This window comes from Salmo trutta, chromosome 16 (genome assembly GCF_901001165.1).
Source record: "Salmo trutta chromosome 16, fSalTru1.1, whole genome shotgun sequence".
NCBI lineage: Eukaryota > Metazoa > Chordata > Actinopteri > Salmoniformes > Salmonidae > Salmo > Salmo trutta.
The window spans coordinates 10,920,896-10,944,408 of NC_042972.1; the positions used below are offsets into that span (position 1 = coordinate 10,920,896).

Genomic DNA, 23,513 nt, shown 5'->3' on the forward strand with positions numbered 1-23,513 from the left:
TGAGCAGTTCTCCTTTGCCAAGATAATCCATCCACCTGACAGGTGTGGCATATCAATAAGCTTATTAAACAGCATGATCATTACAGAGGTGCACCTTGTGCTGGGACAATAAATGGCCACTCTAAAATATACAGTATTGTCACACAACACAATACCACATACGTCTCAAGTTTTTGAGGAAGTGTGCAATTGGCATGCTGACTGCAAGAATGTCCACCAGAGCTGTTGCCAGATAATTGAATGTTCATTTCTCTACCAAAAGCCGCCTCCAATGTCATTTTAGAGAATTTGGCAGTACGTCCAACCGGCCTCACAATCGCAGACCACATGTGGGCGAGCGGTTTGCTGATGTCAACGTTGTGAACATGGTGGAGTTATGGTATGGGCAGGCATAAGCTACAGATAACGAGCACAATTGCATTTTATCTATGGCAATTTGAGTGCACAAAGATTCCTTGCCGAGATCTTGAGGCCCATTGTCGTTACATTCATTATATTTTTGTTCAGTATGCTGTACAAGTCAAAAGTTTTAAAACACCTACTCATTCAAGAGTTGTTATTTATTGATACTATTTTCTACATTGTAGTCTAATAGTGAAGACATCAAAACTATGAAATAACACATATGGAATCATGTAGTAACCAAAAAAGTGTTAAACAAATCCAAATAGATTTTAGATTCTTCAAAGTAGCCACCCTTGAGCTGATGACATCTTTGAACTCTCTTGGCATTCTCTCTACCAGCTTCACCTGGAAGGCTTTTCCAACAGTCTCGATGGAGTAGTTCCCACATATGCTGAGCACTTGTTGGCTGCTGTTCCTTCACTCTGCGGTCCAACTCATCCCAAACCATCTCAATTGGGTTGAGGTCGGGTGATTGTGGAGGCCAGGTCATCTGATGCAGCACTTCTTCACTCTCCTTCTTGGTCAAATAGCCATTACACAGCCTGGAGATGTGTTGGGTTATTGTCCTGTTGAAAAACAAATGATAGTCCCACTAAGCACATACCAGATGGGATGGCGTATCGCTGCAGAATGCTGTGGTAGCCATGCTGGTTATGTGTGCCTTGAATTCTAAATAAATCACAGACAGTTTCACCAGCAAAGCACCATCAGACCTCCTCCATGCTTCACGGTGGGAACTACACATGCAGAGATCATCCGTTCACCTACTCTGCGTCTCACAAAGACACAGCGGTTGGAATCAAAAATCTCAAATTTGGACTCATCAGACCAAAGGACAGATTTCCACCGGTCTAATGTACATTGCTCGTGTTTCTTGGCCCAAGAAATCTCTTTTTTATTTTTATTTTATTTTTTCACCTTTTATTTAACCAGGTAAGCCAGTTGAGAACAAGTTCTCATTTACCTCATTTACCTGGCCAAGATAAAGCAAAGCAGTGGGACACAAACAACACAGTTACACATGGGATAAACAAACATACAGTTGATAACACAATAGAAAAATCTCTATACAGTGTGTGCAAATGTAGTAAGATCAGGGAGGTAAGGCAATAAATAAGCCATGGTGGCAAAATATTTACAGTTTAACAATTAAACACTGGAGTGATAGATGTGCAAAAGATGAATATGCAAGTAGAGATACTGGGGTGCAAAGGAGCAAAGAAATAAATAACAATATGGGGATGAGGTAGTTGGGTGGCCTATTTACAGATGGGCTGTGTACAGGTGCAATGATCGGTAAGCTGCTCTGACAGCTGATGCTAAAAGTTAGTGAGGGAGATATAAGACTCCAGGTTTAGTGATTTTTGCAATTCGTTCCAGTCATCGGCAGCAGAGAACTGGAAGGAAAGGCAGCCAAATGAGGAGTTGGCTTTGCGGATGACCAGTGAAATATACCTGCTGGAGCGCGTGCTACGGGTGGGTGCTGCTATGGTGACCAGTGAGCTGAGATAAGGCGAAGCTTTACCTAGCAAAGGTTTATAGATGACCTGGAGCCAGTGGGTTTGGCGACGAACATGAAGTGAGGGCCAGCCAACGAGAGCATACAGGTCGCAGTGGTGGGTAGTATATGGGGCTTTGGTGACAAAACAGATGGCACTGTGATAGATTGCATCCAATTTGCTGAGTAGAGTGTTGGAGGCGATTTTGTAAATGACATCGCCGAAGTCAAGGATTGGTAGGATAATTAGTTTTACGAGGGTATGTTTGACAGCATGAGTGAAGGATGCTTTGTTGTGAAATAGGAAGCCGATTCTAGATTTCATTTTGGATTGGAGATGCTTAATGTGAGTCTGGAAGGAGAGTTTACAGTCTAACCAGACACCTAGGTATTTGTAGTTGCCCACATATTCTAAGTAAGAACCGTCCAGAGTAGTGAAGCTAGGCGGGCGGGTGCGGGCAGCGATCGGTTGAAGAGCATGCATTTAGTTTTACTTGCGTTTAAGAGCAGTTGGAGGCCACAGAAGGAGTGTTGTATGGCATTGAAGCTCGTTTGGAGGTTATTTAACACAGTGTCCAAAGAAGGGCCAGAAGTATACAGAATGGTGTCGTCTGCGTAGAGGTGGATCAGAGAATCACCAGCAGCAAAAGCGACATCATTGATGTATACAGAGAAAGGAGTCGGCCCGAGAATTGAACCCTGTGGCACACCCATAGAGACTGCCAGAGGTCCGGACAACAGGCCCTCCGATTTGACACACTGAACTCTATCTGAGAAGTAGTTGGTGAACCAGGCGAGGCAGTCATTTGAGATACCAAGGCTGTTGAGTCTGCCGATAAGAATGTGGTGAATGACAGAGTCGAAAGCCTTGGCCAGGTCGATGAAGACGACTGCACAGTATTGTCTTTTATCGATGGTGGTTATGATGTCATTTAGGACCTTGAGCGTGGCTGAGGTGCACCCATGACCAGCTCGGAAACCAGATTGCATAGCGGAGAAGGTACAGTGGGATTCAAAATGGTTGAGGATCTGTTTAACTTGGCTTTCGAAGACTTTAGAAAGGCAGGATAGGATAGATATAGGTCTGTAACAGTTTGGGTCTAGAGTGTCTCCCCCATTGATGAGAGGGATGACCGCGGCAGCTTTCCAATCTTTAGGGATCTCAGACGATACGAAAGAGAGTTTGAACAGGCTAGTAATAGGGGTTGAAACAATTGCGGCGGATAATTTTAGAATGAGAGGGTCCAGATTGTCTAGCCCAGCTGATTTGTAGAGGTCCAGATTTTGCAGCTCTTTCAGAACATCAGCTATCTGGATTTGGATGAAGGAGAAATAGGGGAGGCTTGGGAAAGTTGCTGTGAGGGGTGCAGAGCTGTTGACCGGGGTAGCCAGGTGGAAAGCATGGCCATCCGTAGAAAAATGCTTATTAAAATTCTCGATTATCGTAGATTTATCGGTGGTGACAGTGTTTCCTAGCCTTAGTGCAGTGGGCAGCTGGGAGGAGGTGCTCTTATTCTCCATGGACTTTAGTGTTCCAGAACTTTTTGGAGTTTGTGCTACAGGATGGTGTCCTTTAGCAAGGGATTGGGAAAGGGTGATACTTAGTAGTGGTTTCTTTGTGGCAATTTGACCATGAAGGCCTGATTTCATGCAGTCTCCTGAACAGTTGATGTTGAGATGTGTCTGTTACTTGAACTCTTTGAAGCATTTATGTGGGCTGCATTTTCTGATGCTGGTAACTCTAATGAACTTGTCCTCTTCAGCAGAGGTAACTCTGGGTCTTCCTTTCCTGTGGCGGTCCTCATGAGAACCAGTTTCATCATAGCGCTTGATGGTTTTTGCGACTGCACTTGAAGAAACCTTCAAAGTTCTTGACATTTTTCAGACTGACTGACCTTCATGTCTTAAGAGTAAGCTGTCATCAAGGCAAAGGGTAGCTACTTTGAATAATCTCAAATATAAATATATTTAGATTTTATTTGTTTAACAATTTTTTGGTTAAAACATGATTCAATATGTGTTATTTCATAGTTTGGATGTCTTGACTATTATTCTACAATGTAGAAAATAGTAAAAATAAAGAAAAACCCTTGAATGAGTAGGTGTGTCCAAACTTTTGACTGGTACTGTATAACTTTAACCCTTTTCAACAGAAGTCTGTCTAAGTAATGGAACTTCCTTACAGAATTAGCATGCAAGTTATTTAAAACATGGGTTTGAATGTTGTTATAAGTGTGCTGGCGCATTCAAACAATGATAAAATGAAAGGTACTTGCCATTTTAACCATTGTCCATGTAACAGACCATTTACATTTTTGGGGCAAGTGACCACGACCTTTGGGCAAGTAAAACATTAACTGTACTTTCCCGATGGGCAAGTGCCTTTGAGAGGTTAATGGTAACCCCTGCGGTAATATACATTCTCTTCACCACATCAAGCCCACTAATAAACAGCTAGACAGTAGGAGAGCATAGAAAAATGCTTTTGGGCAGATTGTGACAGGGAGGCAATATAACCCATTTTCAGTGTGGCCCTCCGGACCACCTTGGTGAATACCAAAATTGTGACATCCCTGCACCTCTTAGAATCAAATCATTGGAGCAATAATGTGTACAGGATGTATTTATGTAAAGTAGTATTTTGTCAAATCAGTTGAGAAGTCCAGGCAGTTCTGCAGAATAGTATGCTTTCTGTTGGCTAGAGATAGAGTTCTCTCTGCCCCCCTTGGACCAACAGCTGTGTTCTCACCCCGGGACTGCTCTTTGAGGGAGACAGGACCTGGCTAGAGTTTCCTGGGTCCACTAACATGGCTATTTGCTGCCACCGGCTCCATTTTCACTGGCTGGATTCGGTGCCAGGCCACACTTCGAGTCACCTAGGGAATCTGTAGTGGGCGACATAGAACCCCGGGTTCAGACAGCCACAGCCCTTCTCCTCCAACAGAGGCTTTTCTCTCTAATTGTCAACAGAGCAGCACAAAAGGCAATGTGGAAATTCACTTTGCCTAGACCGAAAGGGAAAACTTTGCCTAGACCGAAAGGGAACACTTTGCCAAAGGATATCTAAAATCCCTAATGTGTCATTTGCAGGCTTAGTTGGAGACACACACTGTGCTTTTGAAGCTTAGGTTAACCCCCACAAAACGTTATATGTTAAACGCACACCACAGAGATGCTCAACTTGATTGGTATTGTGCTACTGTTCTATGGGAAAATATTAGTGATGGGGGGGATCGATACAGTTACATATTGCGACATGTTTTCAGCACTTTTTATTTCCAACTAATTTTCTGTTTTCTCTTTCTTTTCATGCTCTCTCTTGTCCCTCTGCAACAGCCAATAAGTGAGCAATATGTTTGTAACATCAAATCGCAATAAAATCGCAGTATCGAATCGCAATACATATAGAATTGTGAGAATTGCAATACATATCGTATCAGCACCTAAGTATCGTGCTAATATCGTATCGTGAGGTCCCTGGCAATTCCCACCCCCAGAAACTATGGAGCTCTCGAAAGCACCGAGAGGGGCCTTATGTCAACAAATTGAAGGAGTTTTAAGCCCTCAAGACATTTCAACATTCTATAGAAAAAGCTTAGGCAATTCCTTTCCTTATGGCTGGCCAATGTTTTGCCAACTTTTTCCTCAGGACACATTATTGTTCCACATTATTGGTCCACATTATTGTTATGAGAGATCCAATCTCCTGATCAAGGCGGAGATCAGTATCTAGAGTGATGAAGTTGCTTAATGAATCATCTCACTCCATTTGGATGGGACATTACTTGGAAGGAAGAAATATCCACAACTCTAATGCTCACCAGCGGTTTATTGAGATGGTGTGTCTCAACAAACCACTAAGGAACATTACAGAGTTTGGGATATTTCTTCTTGAACTGCATATGAATTATTGCTATACAGTACAAATGGAAATTCAATCAATTTCTTAACTCTTGAAACCACACAATCCTTAGTTAAGCTAACAATATAATTTCTGCGCAATACTTCTTCCACTTAGGGGACCCCTTTTTAGTTTAAGGGCACTTTCAGAGGCAAAAGTTCTATATATACTAATCTCTGCTGGAATGCTGGAAGTAGCCTATAGGCCTAACATACGATCCTATCACTATAGCTTTCAGAGTGCTTGGGGCCCTTGTTCTCTCAGTCTATCACTATAGCTTTCAGAGTGCTTGGGGCCCTTGTTCTCTCAGTCTATCACTATAGCTTTCAGAGTGCTTGGGGCCCTTGTTCTCTCAGTCGTAGCTTGTGGTATTTAGCAGTAGTCATGGCCTCCCTCGGTCTTTCCTTTGTGAATGGATCCACTAGCAGACTGAGGTTGATATGGATAATAATTCCATAGTTTAGTCCCCACGGACCCAAATATTTAAGCACTCCCAACTCTCCTTCGTCTAATAGCTCTATTTAATCACAACCAGTAAGGAAAAACTAGCAAATTATTGTCTAATGTTTTACTACAATTAACTTCTCTGAATATTAGGAACGTTATCTCCCATATGAAGGTGTCCATAATATATCACACAGGATAAAAAGGAGCTCTGTCAGGACCGGTTTAGTTATGTCATTCAAAGCGTGTGAGTTTAAAGAAATATTTTTTTGACAAATTTGGGACTTATTTTAGGTTATTTAATGACCCTCAAAGAACGTACATGCTTTCCTTCCCTTCGGACCCACGGTGGATGGCTGAGCAAATTGGGTCTGACTGCAACAGGATGTCAATCTGTTTCAGCCGTCTGTTTTTGGTTTGCAATATTGAACTTGCTTGATTGCCGTAATGGCGTACAAGAACACTTGTGAAGTTTTTTTGTACTCCGGAGAGAATTGGCATGTGCCATATACGAGAGCCGTCCTAGTTCGCCACATCTGAGAGCGCTAGCACTGGCTTTGAAATGAAGAGGTCATTTGTTTTGAATGAAAGTTAGCCATAGCTCCCCCGAAATCACTCCCACAGTCGGCATTGATGTTAAACGCGCAGCCCTTTGAGTCCAAACGCGCTCCTCTTAAAACAGTAATGAATACGAGGAAAAAGATTACCCATCAATACCCATTTTATTCCCTGCCAGAGCAGTTGAGACGCCGACATAAGAAAGTGATCATTGTAAATCATTTGAACAGCTTGAAAATACCTTTTGGTCATTGGAATGACATCAAATAACAATTGATTGGATGATGTGACGAGACGATGGGTAAAATAATATTCAGACACACCTGTTTTTTATTAGGGCAATTTGTAATGTTGAAGTGAAAAACATTGAAGCTGTTAGAAAAAATGCCACCGGTGGGGAGTTATGTAGATCCGTCAATGTTTTGCAGTCATGGTAACATGAATATGTTACATTCCAAATGGCACCCTATTCCCTTTATAGTGCACTACTTTTGGTCAGGGCCCTTTATGCGCTATAAAAGGAATAGGGTACCACATCATTTATCGTTTTGAATACTTGTTAAATCTCCTTCAAATCCGAGTACCTCAACTGAAACACAGAATTAGGAGAATGTGCTGACAAAAGCACGCATTTTATTGAAGTTGAAGGTAGTTCCGCGAGTGATTGCTAACTAGCGTTAGCGCAATGAATGGGAGTCTGTGGAAGTCTGATCCCATAGACTAGTCATTGCGCTAACGCTAGTTAGCAACTTCCAACAAACTGCATGCAGAGACATGTAATTGCCAAAATCTCGCACTATCCCTGTAACGCTCATTGACTTTGAACATGCACATTTTCAACAGTCATATTCTTTTCACCCACCAATGAAGTTGTATGCCTGCCCTGATTCTGAATAGAATCATTGATTTATGAGTCAACAAAAATAGGTGTAATCTTAACTATAGGATAATGACAGCGAGAGACGACCAAGTGACAGACAACTTTGCTATTGTCTGGAAAGGGATCATATATATATAAGCACTACTCCGCTATAGAGGCGCTCTGCTGTCCCAAAGCTCATAGACCTAGGGCAAACCATAGAAAAACATTTTGAATTGCAAAACGAAAGTCAGGGTTTCTTAATGGACAGGTCCAAACAGTCCTCTCCTCTTTCAGGTTTCTTCAGTTTGGTGCCTAAGGAACACAATTCTGTATGTATATTTATGGTTCTTTCTGCTGTGCCCTTCTCCCAGTGATGCTGCAGCCTTTCGACTACGACCCCAACGAGAAAAGCAAACACAAGTTCATGGTGCAGTCCATGCTGGCTCCCCCCGAAATGACAGACATGGAGGGAGTGGTGAGTGTGTCCCGTCACCATCCTCTCACTCACTCACTCACTCACTCACTCACTCACTCACTCTCACACACACGCATACTATAGAAGAAATTGCACCAATATGAAAATCTGGGCCGTTAATTATAGCATAGATATTTTTACCTGAACACATCTGCTGATATGACTAATATATTGTGCATACCTGACAATTATCTGCCAATACCAAGATGACGAATATATTGTGCATTTCTAACAATTATCTGACAATACCAATATGACTGATATCCCCACGTCTCAAGTTGACCACCATCATTCCTGTTCCCAAGAACTCTTAAGGCTTCATGCCAACATGACTACCACCCTGCAGCACTCACATCTGTAATCATGAAGTGCTTTGAAAGGCCGGTCATGGCACACATCAACTACATTATCCCAGATACGCTAGACCCACTCCAATTTGCATACCGCCCCAACAGATCCATAGACGATACAATCTCAATTGCACTCCACACGGCCCTCTCCCACCTGGACAAGAGGAATACCTGTGAGAATGCTGTTCCTCGACTACAACTCAGCGTTCAGCACCATAGTGCCGTTCAAGCTCGTCAGCAAGCTCGGGACCCTGGGACTGAATACGTCCCTCTGCAACTGTATCCTGGACTTCCTGACGGGCCGGTAGGCAACAACACAACCGTCACGCTGACCCTTAACCCGGGGGCCCCCCAGGGGTGGGTGCTTAGCCCCCTCCTGTATTTCCTGTTTACCCACGACTGCGTGGCTAAGCACGACTCCAACACCATCATCAAGTTTGCTGACGACACGACGGTGGTAGACCTGATCACCAACAGCAATGAGACAGCCTACAGGGAGGAGGTCAGAGAACTGGCAGCATGGTGCCAGGACAACAACCTCTCACTCAACATCAGTACGACAAAGGCACAGACGTCAATTCAACGTCTATTCCACGTTGGTTCAACGTATTTTCATTGAAATGACGTGGAAAAAACATTGATTCAACCAGTGTGTGCCCAGTGGGGAGCTGATCGTGAACTTCAGGAAATAGGGGCGGGTGCACACCCCCATCCACATCAACTGGGCCACAGTGAAGAGGGTCAAGAGCTTCAAGTTCTTCTGTGTCCACATCACTAAGGACTTATCATGGTTCTCTCACACCAGTACAGTCGTAAAGAAGGCACGTCAACCCCCTTTTTCTCCCTCAGGAGGCTGAAATGATTTGGCACGGCCCCTCAGATCCTGCTGCGCCATCGAGAGCATCCTGACTGGTTGTATCACTGTCTGGTATGGCAACTGCACCGCCCTCAACCAGAGGGCCCTATACAGGGTGGTGCGGACGGCCCAGCGCATCACTGGGGGTGAGCCGCCAGCCATCCAGGACATACATGCCAGGCGGTAACTGAGAAAGGCATGAAAAATTGCCAAAGTCTCCAGCCCCCCAAGACATGGACTGTTCTCCATGCTCCCGTCCGGCAGGCGCAACCAGTGCATCAAGGCTCAGACAAATGGACACCAAAATTAGACTCCTAAACATACTCCTAAACAGCTTCAATCCCCCGACCATACGAGTGTTAAATGGCTAACAACTACTGTTCCCTCTCCACCCTGACTCTCCACCCTGACTCTCCACCCTGACTCTCCCACAGACTATCCACATATCTGTACCCACTCAGACACAACCTACACTGCTGCTAAAATGATTATTGATTAGATGTATTACTCCATTACGCTGCTGTCCATTGATTATTGATTGCCATTACCAATTCCCATTACCAATAGTATTGATCTATTTATTCTGCTACTGGTCACTAGTACTCCTGTTTACATGTATACACTACCAGTCAAAAGTTTTAAAACACCTACTCATTCAAGGGTTTTTATTTTATTTTTACTATTTTCTACATTGTATAATAATAGTGAAGACATCAAAACTATGAAATGGCACATATGGAATCATGTAGTAACCAAAAAAGTGTTAAACAAATCAGAATATATTTTATATTTGAGATTCTTCAAATAGCCGCCCGTTGCCTTGATGACAGCTTTTCACAGTCTTGGCATTCTCTCAACCAGCTTCACCTGGAATGCTTTTCCAACAGTCTTGAAGGAGTTCCCAGATATGCTGAGCACTTGTTGGCAGCTTTTCCTTCACTCTGTGTCCGACTTATCCCAAATCTCAATTGGGTTAAGGTGGAGGATTGTGGAGGCCAGGTCATCTGAAGCAGCACTCCATCACTCTCCTTCTTGGTAAAATAGCCCTTACACCGCCTGGAGGTGTGTTGGGTCATTGTCCTGTTGAAAACAAATTATAGTCCCACTAAGCGCAAACCAGATAGGATGGCGTATCGCTGCAGAATGCTGTGGTAGCCATGCTGGTTAAGTGTACCTTGAATTCTAAATAGATAACAGACAGTGTAACCAGCAAAGCACCCCCACACCATCACACCTCCTCCTCCATGCTTCACGGAGATTATCCGTTCACCCACACCGCGTCTCACAAAGACACGGCGGAACCAAAAAATCTCCAATTTGGACTCCAGACCAAAGGAAACATTTCCACCGGTCTAATGTCCATTGCTTGTGTTTCTTGGCCCAAGTATTTTTTTCGTACTGATGTTCTTTTAGTAGTGGTTTCTTTGCAGCAATTCAGCCATGAATGCCTGATTCACACAGTCTCCTCTGAACAGTTGATGTGTCTGTTACTTGAACTTTGTGAAGCATTCATTAGGGATCACATTTCTGAGGCTGTTAACTCTAATGAACTTATCCTCTGCAGCAGAGGCAACTCTGGGTCTTCCATTCCTGTGGCGGTCCTCATGAGAGCCAGTTTTATCATAGCGCTTGATGGTTTTTGCAACTGCACTTGAAGAAACTTTCGAAGTTCTTGACATTTTTCAGATTGACCAACCTTCATGTCTTAAAGTAATGATGGACTGTCATTTCTCTTTGCTTATTTAAGCTGTTCTTGCCATAATATGGACTTGGTCTTTTACCAAATAGGTTTTTTTTTCTGTATACCATCCCTACCTTGTCACAACACAACCGATTGGCTCAAACACATTAAGAAAGAAACAAATTCCCCAAATTCACTTTTAATTGAAATGCATTCCAAGTGACTACCTCATGAAGCTGGTTGAGAGAATGCCAAGAGTGTGCAAAGCTGTCATCAAGGCAAAGGGCGGCTACTTTGAAGAATCTCAAATATAAAATATATTTTGATTTGTTTAACACTTTTTTGGTTACTACATGATTCCATATGTGTTATTTCATAGTTTTGATGTCTTCACTATTATTCTACAATGTAGAAAATAGTAAAAATAAAGAAAAACCCATCAGTAGGTCTTCTAAAACTTCTGACTGCTTGTGTATATTACCACTAGTATATTACCATACATATTTATATATTCCTTCTACCAGTCACTTTTCAGCCCTGTTGACATGTATATCCTACTACCAGTCACTTTTTATGTATAAACACACGTCAACCACTCCAGTACCCCTGCACATTGAATAAGGTACTGACCTGTATATACAACCACTCCAGTACCCCTGCACATTGAATAAGGTACTGACCTGTATATACAACCACTCCAGTACCCCTGCACATTGAATAAGGTTCTGACCTGTATATACAACCACTCCAGTACCCATGCACATTGAATAAGGTACTGGTACTGACCTGTATATACAACCACTCCAGTACCCCTGCACATTGAATAAGGTACTGACACTGACCTGTATATACAACCACTCCAGTACCCCTGCACATTGAATAAGGTACTGACCTGTATATACAACCACTCCAGTACCCCTGCACATTGAATAAGGTACTGGTACTGACCTATATATACAACCACTCCAGTACCCCTGCACATTGAATAAGGTTCTGACCTGTATATACAACCACTCCAGTACCCCTGCACATTGAATAAGGTACTGACACTGACCTGTATATACTTGCATTCGCGTGTTTCTTTACCTCACATTGTAGTTTTAAAAATATTTTACATGTTTATTATTATTATTATCATCACTGCATTGTTGGAAAGAGGTCTCAAGGTAAGAATGTCACTGTACTGTTTTCACCTGTTCTATCCTGTGCACGTGGAAAATTAACTTTGGAGCTTAAAACATACCTGACATTTATCTGCCGATACAGATATGACTAATATATCATGCATACCTGAAAATCACCCCTAGCACACATGCTTTGCATACCACAAAATCCATAAATCAGTCTAGGCCAAGGGTCACACACCCTGAGGACGATGACGAGGACAAAGAACCCAGGCTAGGCCCACAGCTTGATTGAGGACCAACAAGCCTTAAACATTAGTTCCACTGTCACTGCTTTGTCTGTTTCTCTCTCTTTCTGTTTCTCTTTCTGTTTCTCTTTCTGTTTCTCTCTCTTTCTGTTTCTCTCTCTTTCTGTTTCTCTCTCTTTCTGTTTCTCTCTCTTTCTGTTTCTCTCTCTTTTTGTTTCTCGCTCTTTCTGCTTCTCTCGGTCTCGTTTGCGTGTGGAAGTAGGCCTAAGTGATCTCTTGTGTGCTTTCCCTGCAGTGACATGACTCTTGAGAATTTGGTTTGCTATTACGATTGAGACACACACACACAGGAACACACACTTGGGATAGGTGAGAAATAGGTTTGGGCGGTATATACCGTATTTTAAAATACCCACGGGATGATTTTCAATACCTTTAAAACTAATTTCAGTTTTTTATTAAATTGTCATATTTATTTAGATTTTTTAAGTAAATATCTGCAGTTAACTTGGGCCCTCGGTTATGAAATAAAGCAGATCGCGTTCTTCAATTTATGTGCTCGGTTATTTTTCATTATGAAGCTTACCAGTAGTTCCCTGAAACAGCTGAGCCATCACGTTGTTTGTTTACAAGTGCACAACGACGAGAGACCCGAGCCTCGTGAGCAGGGTTGGGGATCAATTCCATTTCAGTTCCTGTCAATTCAGGAAGTAAACCAAATTCCAATTCCAGATTTTCCTCATTGAAAGGCATTGGAATTAAAGTTTGGAATTCATTGTATTTCCTGGAATTGACTGGAATTTAAATGGACTTGACCCCACCCTGTTCGTGAGCCACTCTCACTGTTGTGCAGCATGCAATGATCTGGTAACACTTCACAACTAAATATTTTCCAGACAGATATCTTAACTATTAAGTTAACTGTGTCTAAAACGCAGTTGTGCATTTGGTTTGCTAACTTAGTAGCTAGTTATCCAAGTGGTAAGCTTTGTGCAAAATCAAGCTTTTCTTGATAACAGCAGAGAATTCTAACCTGGATCAAGATCCTTTCTGTGTAAGATTAGTTTTGTGCAGAAAACTGTGAATAGCATTTTTTTGTTACTTTTATAAGTTTATGAGCTCGGATGTCTGTCCTGTATAAAATGTTTGCATGTGCTCATTAGCAATTCGCTAACAATCCCCAGTGTAATTCTTATATGTACACGTTAGCCACTGTCCAGTTTGCTTTCCCCGGTCTTGGGCTGACAATTGTTGGCTGTGGTCTCTCTCTCTCTCTGCAGTGGAAGGAGGCAAAGCCAGAGGAGCTGATGGACTCCAAACTGAGGTGTGTCTTTGAGCTGCCGGCGGAGAACGAGAAAACGGTGGGTTCATAGTCTCTCTCTTATTACTTCTCTCTTGCAATATTTATATAGTTGCCACCCACAAAAATAGAGAGCCTACTATAAAATACATAATTCAAATAATGAGCCATATTGTATGCTCAAATAAATGGGGCATTAATATTATTTTATACTAATACAATTTGTCAGAGAAATCGATTTTGTTTAACAAGTCATATTTCTTTCTCTCAAAAAGGTAGGGGTCAAAATTATTGACACCCCCTGTTTTCAATACCTCAACCTTTGCGAGGATAACAGCACTGAGCCTTTTTCTGAAATGTTTTATTAGTTGGAGAACACATTGGGAGGGATCTTGACCATTCCAGATCCTCTGTGCTTATGGACTGCCCTCTCTAATACATAACTACAGGGGGAGTTTGTGACCAACTTTTTATTTCATTTTCAGAAGAGTTGTTATTGGTACAGGTGTAACATTCAAAGTCATAATCATTCAGATATGTTCATAATTCAGTCACACACCAAAAAAACCACTCAGAGAAATGCATACAAAGATAACCCTAACACACTCCCCCTCAGGCCCCTTCCACCCTCCCCACCCGGAAACCATGTTTCCCACCCCGCCTAGCCGACCTCTCCGGCCCAAAGAAAGCATGCCTCCCACCCATCCATCTCCTGAGCCTCCCCCCATAACATCCAGAGATTCTAATAGTAACTGTATCCACTGGTTAAATGGGAGAGAGTGAGGTGGTGGCCATCTTAGAACCAATATTTTGTCAGTCATAATTTAGAAATTAATTTTGTAACTTTGTCCCAGAATCATTTAACTGCATGGCACTCCCACATCATATGAAGGAATGTGCCTAACTGCTGTTTTCAATCAAGATCTCAGCGATCACTGCCTCAGTGCTTGCATCCGTAATGGGTCTGCGACCAAACGACCACCCCTCATCACTGTCAAACGCTCCCTAAAACACTTCTGCGAGCAAGCCCACTCAAAAAATATAGAACTAGGAATAGATATAGTCCTTGGTTCACTCCAGACCTGTCTGCCCTTGACCAGCACAAAAACATCCTGTGGTGTTCTGCATTAGCATCAAATAGCCCCCGTGATATGCAACTTTTCAGGGAAGTTAGGAACAAATATACACAGGCAGTTAGAAAAGCTAAGGCTAGCTTTTTCAAACAGAAATGTGCATCCTGTTGTACTAACCCCAAAAAGTTCTGGGACACTGTAAAGTCCATGGACAATAAGAGCACCTCCTCCCAGCTGCCCACTGCTCTGAGGCGAGGAAACACTGTTACCACCGATAAATCCACTATAATTGAGAATTTCAATAAGCACTTCTCTACGGCTGGCCATGCTTTCCACCTGGCTACCCCTACCCCGGTCAACTTCCCGGCACCCTCCACAGCAACCCGCCAAAGCTCCCACCATTTCTCCTTCACCCAAATCCAGATAGCTGATGTTCTGAAAGAGCTGCAAAATCTGGACCCATACAAATCAGCCGGGCTAGACAATCTGGACCCTGTCTTTCTAAAATTATCTGCCGAAATTGTTGCAACCCCTATTACTAGCCTGTTCAACCTCTCTTTCGTATCGTCTGAGATTCCCAAAGATTGGAAATCTGCCGTAGTCATCCCCCTCTTCAAAGGGGGTGACACTCTAGACCCAAACTGCTACAGACCTATATCTATCCTACCCTGTCTTTCTAATGTCTTCGAAAGCCAAGTTAACAAACCGATTACCGACCATTTCGAATCTCACCGTACCTTCTCCGCTATGCAATCTGGTTTCAGAGCTGGTCATGGGTGCACCTCAGCCACGCTCAAGGTCCTAAACGACATCATAACCGCCATCGATAAGAGACATTACTGTGCAGCCGTATTCATCGATCTGGCCAAGGCTTTCGACTCTGTCAATCACCACATTCTTATCGGCAGACTCGACAGCCTTGATTTCTCAAATGATTGCCTCGCCTGGTTTACCAACTACTTCTCTGATAGAGTTCAGTGTGTCAAATTGGAGGGCCTGTTGTCCGGACCTCTGGCAGTCTCTATGGGTGTGCCACAGGGTTCAATTCTCGGGCTGACTCTCTTCTCTGTATACATCAATGATGTTGCTCTTGCTGCTGGTGATTCTCTGATCCACCTCTACGCAGACAACACCGTTCTGTATACTTCTGGCCCCTCTTTAGACACTGTGTTAACTAACCTCCAGACGAGCTTCAATGCCATACAACTCTCCTTCCGTGGCCTCCAACTGCTCTTAAAGGCAAGTAAAACTAAATTCATGCTATTCAATTGATCACTGCTCGCACCTGCTTGCCCGTCCAGCATCACTACTCTGGACGGCTCTGACTTAGAATACGTGGACAACTACAAATACCTGGGTGTCTGGTTAGACTGTAAACTCTCCTTCCAGACTCACATTAAGCAACTCTAATCAAAAATTAAATCTAGAATCGGCTTCCTATATCGCAACAAAGCATCCTTCACTCATGCTGCCAAACATACCCTCGTAAAACAAACCATCCTACCGATCCTCGACTTCGGTGATGTCATCTGTAAAATAACCTCCAACACTCTACTCAACAAACTGGATGCAGTCTATCACAGTACCATCCGTTTTGTCACCAAAGCCCCATACACTACCCACCATTGCATCCTGTACGCTCTCGTTGGTTGGCCCTCGCTTCATACTCGTCGCCAAACCCACTGGCTACAGGTTATCTACAAGTCTCTGCTAGGTAAAGCCCCGCCTTATCTCAGCTCACTGGTCACCATAGCAGCACCCACTCGTAGCACACGCTCCAGCGGGTATATCTCACTGGTCACCCCCAAAGCCAATTCCTCCTTTGGTCGTCTTTCCTTCCAGTTCTCTGCTGCCAATGACTGGAACCAACTGCAAAAATCTCTGAAACTCGAAACACTTATCTCCCTCACTAACTTTAAGCACCAGCTGTCAGAGCAGTTCACAGATCACTGCACCTGTACATAGCCCATCTGTAAACAGCCCATCTATCTACCTACCTCATCCCCATACTGTATTTATTTATCTTGTTCCTTTGCACCCCAGTATCTCTACTTGCACATTCATCTTCTGCACATCTACCATTCCAGTGTTTAATTGGTATATTGTAATTACTTCGCCACCATGGCCTATTTATTGCCTTAACTTACCTCATTTGCACTCACTGTATATAGAATTTTTGTTTTCTTTTGTTCTACTGTATTATTGACTGTGTTTTGTTTATTCCATGTGTAACTCTGTGTTGGTTTATGTGTCGAATTGCTAAATAAAGGTGAATTTAATGAGGGGACATAGTGAACAGTCGGGAGTTGGGGCTAATTTCAGCGTAAAATATTTAATTGCCGTTAAATACAGTCTGTGAACAAACTTAAAATGTAAAGTACCAGTCAAAAGTTTGGACTATGTTGTAGAATAATAGTGAAGACATCAAAACTATGAAATAACACAAATGGAATCATGTAGTAACCTAAAAAGTGTTAAATAAATCAAACTACATTTTAGAAGTAGCCACCCTTTGCCTTGATGACAGCGTTGCACACTCTTGCCATTCTCTGAACCAGCTTTTTTTCAACTGCATATTTACCATTTTCTGTCATCCTCCCTCTTCCTTGTTTTTTTCACACACACGTATTTTTCTTTCCCTGTCGCTCCGCCTCATCCGTTACACGTCTCTAAAACTCAAGTGATTTAGTAGAGAAAATCCCTGTCATCAGGAGTAGAGGCAGAGCTTGTCTTGCCATAGCCCCAGCCACAGCCCCAGCCCCAGACATAGCCCCAGACATAACCCCAGCCATAGCCCCAGACATAGCCCCGGCCACAGCCCCAGCCAAAGCCCCAGCCATAACCCCAGCCATAACCCCAGCCATAGCCATAACCCCAGCCCCAGCCATAACCCCAGCAATAATCCCAGCCATAGCCATAACCCCAGCCATAACCATAACCCCCAGCATAACCATAACCCCAGCCATAGCCGCAGCCATAACCATAACCCCAGCCATAGCCCCAGCCATAACCATAACCCCAGCCATAGCCATAACCCCAGCCATAACCATAATCCCAGCCATAACCCCAGAAATAGCCATAGCCCCAGCCATAGCCATAACCCCAGCCATAACCATAGCCATAACCCCAGAAATAGCCATAACATAACATAACCCCAGCCATAACCATAGCTCCAGCCATAACCATAGCTCCAGCCATAACCATAGCTCCAGCCATAACCATAGCCCCAGCCATAACCATAGCCCCAGCCACAGACATAACCCCAGCCACAGCCATAACCCCAGTCACAGCCATAGCCCCAGACATAACCCCAGCCATAACCATAACCCCAGCCATAGCCCCAGACATAACCCCAGCCATAGCCCCAGACATAGCCATAGCCCCAGCCATAACCATAACCCCCAGCATAACCATAACCCCAGCCATAGCCATAACCCCAGCTTTAGCCATAGCCCCAGCCATAACCATAACCCCAGCCACAACCATAGTTCCCTGGGCCACACTCTCACTTTTCACACATTTTATTATTGTTGTGATTACTCTGCAAAGCACACACAGATGGTAGAAGATCACTTCCCCCGGGATGAGCAGAAAATATGAGCCCCGTAAACAAAGCCACAGGGAAAATGGGCCGTTGTTGTTTTTGTTAATTATGATCAGCGAGATACATGGCTGGAAGCAACAGCATCGTCGTGCCACGTAGTTGGGAGTGAAAATTGAAACCAGCTTTTGTGTCTCTTTTTGGAAATATTGGGAGTGTGTGTGTGTGTGTGTGTGTGTGTGTGTGTGTGTGTGTGTGTGTGTGTGTGTGTGTGTGTGTGTGTGTGTGTGTGTGTGTGTGTGTGTGTGAGAGAGAGTGAGTGCACGCGCCTGCCTCTCTCTTAGTGTACGACATGACTGCAATCACTACCAGCCAGGCCTGCAGCAGAACAAGTTACCAACATTCACTTTCTCCCTATTGATTCCCTATTGTATGTTTCTGCATATGTACCAAGAGGTTGAAATAAACCTAAGCCCTCTCTCCTTCTTTCCGCTCCTCCACCCACAGCACCAGGACCCGGATGCCAACAAGATGATGTCGTCCAACCTGCTCAAGTCAGAGTCCTCCACACTGTCCATGAAGTCCATGAGCTCCACCCTGGACGACGGCGGCGAGGTCAAGAAGGTCATGGAGGAGTGTAAGAGGTTGCAGATGGAGGCACAGCGACTACGGGAAGAAAACAAGCAGATCAGGGTGAGAACCAAGAGACGTCTGGGATTCAATCAAGGACTCAATCAATGGCTATTCACTGACTGGACAAAACATTAAGAACATCTGCTTTTTCAATGGCATAGCCTGACCAGGTGAAAGCTATGATCCCTTTTGATGTCACTTTTTAAATCCACTTTAATCAGTGTAGATGAAAGGGAGGAGACCAGGTTAAATAAGGATTTTTAAGCCTTGAGACAATTGAGACTTGGATTGTGTATGTGCACCATTCAGAGGGAGAATGGGCAAGACAAAAGATTGAAGTGCGTTTGAACGGGGTATGGTAGTACAGTAGGGGCCAGGCGTACCGGTTTGTGTCAAGAACTGCAACGCTGCTGGGTTTTTCACGCTCAACAGTTTGTGTATCAAGAATGGTTCACCAACCAAAGGATATTCAGTATCCAGCCAACTTAACACAACTGTGGGAAGCATTGGAGTCAACATGGGCCAGCATCCCTGTGGAACGCTTTAGACACCTTGTAGTGTCCATATCCTGACGATTTGAGGCTGTTCTGAAGGCAAAAGGGAGTGCAACTGACGGTGTTCCTAATGTTTTGTACACTCAGTGAAAATCATTAATTTTAAATTTAAAAAATGGATGTAGCAGCCCCAGATTTCCCCTTTTAAAGGGGAAAGACGATGAGTCAGACTCAGGAGCAGCACGCCACCCGCTGGCCTGCCACCTCCCCTTTAAGTAGTGCCAGAGGCGGAATTGCTTTTGGCCACTCCTGTCCCGGGGTCCCGATTACCCCCACCCGCTGTTGGGAAATTAAGTGTGTTAAAAGCTGGCGTCTGGTGGAGTCCTGAGGGGGTTTAGATGATTTACACATCCCCTTTGAATGAATGAAGGACATTACCTATCTTTCACTGAATGAATGACATTACCTATCTTTGAATGAATGAATGAATGAATGACATTACCTATCTTTGAATGAATGAATGACATTACCTATCTATGACTGAGGGATGTGGATAATACTGATGGTAATTTTCCCCACTCTTTCTCTCTATTTCACCATATCTATCCCTCTCCCCCTCCTCTTTCCTTCCTTCCCTCTCTCTATCTATCCCTCTCCCCCCTCTATCCCTCTTTCTCCTTCCCTCTCTCTCATATCTATCCCTCTCTTTCTCCTCTCTCTCCATATCTATCCCTCTCCCCCTCTTTTTCTCTCTTTCTCTATATTTCTCCATATCTATCTCTCCACCCTCTCTCTGTTCCTATTTCATCTTTCTCCTTCTCTCCCTCTCTTTTGGTTTCACCACCCCCTCCAGGAAGACGATGGCCTGCGGATGAGGAAGAGCAACGTGTTGTCCTCCTCCCAGCACTCCTCCCACTCCACGGTGAAGGAGGAGGGGCTGAGCCTGCGCACGGTGGCCCTCATCGTGCTCTTCTTCGTGGTCGGAGTCATCATCGGCAAGTTGGTCTTGTAAGAGCAAGCGGCGAGCGAGAGACGGCCAACCGCATGCTTTCGGGGGATTGAAACAAACGGATTTGGGATTTTTTTAAATTCAGAAATGCCATATCAATGGGGTAGTTTTGAATCGTTCAGTTATGTACAAATAAAAAAAGATACAAATAAAAACTCCATGTTATGAACAAACCAACGAGAGAAAAAACAACAACAACTTGTTACAAGATCTCTTTAATCATAACATAATCATTCTGGCCTACGCCACAGATACAATATGAGCAGTAGGAGGGAGAAAAATGCAGATCATTGATAGTCATTGAAGGGAAGGATTTTCTAAACACTGGGGGGGGCTTGCGATTGAGTCAGTTTGCCTTGTGTGAATGTTGTTTTCACGGATTGTCATTTCTTTTCACAAGTGGCCTGAGGCCGTGGGCAGCACTCTGTGTAAAGAATCCATAGTAACCCTGGAGTAAAGTAATGCCAGGTGGGCAGAGCTCTGTGTAAAGAATCCATAGTAACCCTGGAGTAAAGTAATGCCAGGTGGGCAGCACTCTGTGTAAAGAATCCATAGTAACCCTGCAGTAAAGTAATGCCAGGTGGGCAGCACTCTGTGTAAAGAATCCATAGTAACCCTGGAGTAAAGTAATGCCAGGTGGGCAGAGCTCTGTGTAAAGAATCCATAGTAACCCTGGAGTAAAGTAATGCCAGGTGGGCAGAGCTCTGTGTAAAGAATCCATAGTAACCCTGGAGTAAAGTAATGCCAGGTGGGCAGAGCTCTGTGTAAAGAATCCATAGTAACCCTGGAGTAAAGTAATGCCAGGTGGGCAGAGCTCTGTGTAAAGAATCCATAGTAACCCTGCAGTAAAGTAATGCCAGGTGGGCAGAGCTCTGTGTAAAGAATCCATAGTAACCCTGCAGTAAAGTAATGCCAGGTGGGCAGCACTCTTTTTGGCTCACCTCCTTTACAACATGATTGACACAGAGGCTTCAGGAAGTAGATGGGGTTATGCACAGGGCTACTGTCAACCAAACTGACTCTTCCAATCAGAGGCTTTGTATAGACCGTCTCCTCTGTGATTGGGGAACATCCTTAATCGACACAACAACCCCTCCTCTGTCTCCTCATTCTCTGTTTTTCCAAGCTAGAACTTTTCCCCCTCAGCTTTTGATCATAAACACCTGAGTTGGCAGTATATTCTTGATTGCATGCGTCCACTAAAGAGCATTGCATTTTTTGGGACATTTTACATTTAATTGAATTGCTTTCATCATTGTGATGTTTCTTTTCAGCCTTAGGTTTTCTCAACTCAATCTTCAGATTGTTTTTTCCCCTTTCATTTTTTTCTTCTTCATTTTTGTGATTAAAGTTTTTTTGATTTTTAGGGTTTGAGGTATTATTAAAAAATGTATGCAGCTAAATGAACTCCGGATGGGTTGGGACTGAGTCACTGAATAAACTACTTACCTTGTGACTGTTATTAGCAAGTTATTCTGGAAGGAAAGAAGGGAGAGAGGGAATGAGGAAAGGAACATGTAGAAGTGAGTTTTGCTGAGGTTTACCTCAACAATAATACTGCTGACGGTTTTGTCTGTTTTCTTTTTTCTTCTCCAAGCCATACATTTGTTGATCTGTCAGGCAGAACTGTCATTTAAATGCTTTATGCTGTCCGTTCACCATGCTGTGACTGTCCACGTAACTCTTAAAGAACATTTCTCCAACTGTATGGTCATGGTCATTGGCTTCATTCACCCCACTACGGTCAGCATCGATAGGTTTGGATCTTTGTCTGTTTCTTTCACCGTTATAGCCATCACTGCACTCATGTTCATTTTAATGCACTATATTCTCAAGAATGTTTTTTCCCAATATCTATCAATGTAACTGTTTTGTTAGTTGACGTGTATGCATTTAACTCACGAGAAAACATACTAAACTATATCCTGAAGGGACCATTCTGCCTTTTGTGTTTGTCCCTACTGTTTTTGATTGCTTTGTCCTTAATGGGATTCATGTCAAAAATGCAATACACTCAATTTCTTTCATCTCACTGTCGCAGATTATGGATAACAAAAAATAACTTGCCGATGGAAGTATGGATTTGAGGAAAGAGCGAGGGAGAGCGTAACCTAATGCATCTACGTGTGACTGAGTAACCTACTGTATCTACGTGTGACGGAGCGTAACCTACTGTATCTACGTGTGACTGAGAGTAACCTACTGTATCTACGTGTGACTGAGCGTAACCTAATGCATCTACGTGTGACTGAGCGTAACCTACTGTATCTACGTGTGACTGAGCGTAACCTAATGCATCTACGTGTGACTGAGCGTAACCTAATGCATCTACGTGTGACTGAGCGTAACCTACTGTATCTACGTGTGACTGAGCGTAACCTACTGTATCTACGTGTGACTGAGCGTAACCTAATGCATCTACGTGTGACTGAGCGTAACCTAATGCATCTACGTGTGACTGAGCGTAACCTAATGCATCTACGTGTGACTGAGCGTAACCTACTGTATCTACGTGTGACTGAGCATAACCTACTGTATCTACGTGTGACTGAGCGTAACCTAATGCATCTACGTGTGACTGAGCGTAACCTACTGTATCTACGTGTGACTGAGCATAACCTACTGTATCTACGTGTGACTGAGAGTAACCTACTGTATCTACGTGTGACTGAGCGTAACCTAATGCATCTACGTGTGACTGAGCGTAACCTACTGTATCTACGTGTGACGGAGCGTAACCTAATGCATCTACGTGTGACTGAGCGTAACCTACTGTATCTACGTGTGACTGAGCGTAACCTACTGTATCTACGTGTGACGGAGCGTAACCTAATGCATCTACGTGTGACTGAGCGTAACCTACTGTATCTACGTGTGACTGAGCGTAACCTACTGTATCTACGTGTGACTGAGCGTAACCTACTGCATCTACGTGTGACTGAGCGTAACCTAATGCATCTACGTGTGACTGAGCGTAACCTACTGTATCTACGTGTGACTGAGCATAACCTACTGTATCTACGTGTGACTGAGAGTAACCTACTGTATCTACGTGTGACTG

General features: G+C 43.6%; 1 protein-coding gene across 1 annotated transcript in view; it reads left to right on the forward strand.

The window, feature by feature from the left end:
* LOC115150077 (vesicle-associated membrane protein-associated protein B) overlaps positions 1-22,394 on the forward strand; it is a 39,852-nt gene extending 17,458 nt beyond the window's left edge. The window contains exons 3-6 of the mRNA XM_029692984.1: positions 8,040-8,143; positions 13,683-13,763; positions 18,824-19,009; positions 20,297-22,394. Coding sequence (XP_029548844.1) covers positions 8,040-8,143; positions 13,683-13,763; positions 18,824-19,009; positions 20,297-20,455 — 530 coding nt within the window. The 3' untranslated portion in view covers positions 20,456-22,394. The remainder of the gene's footprint in view (positions 1-8,039; positions 8,144-13,682; positions 13,764-18,823; positions 19,010-20,296) is intronic.
* Positions 22,395-23,513: the final 1,119 nt, after the last annotated feature.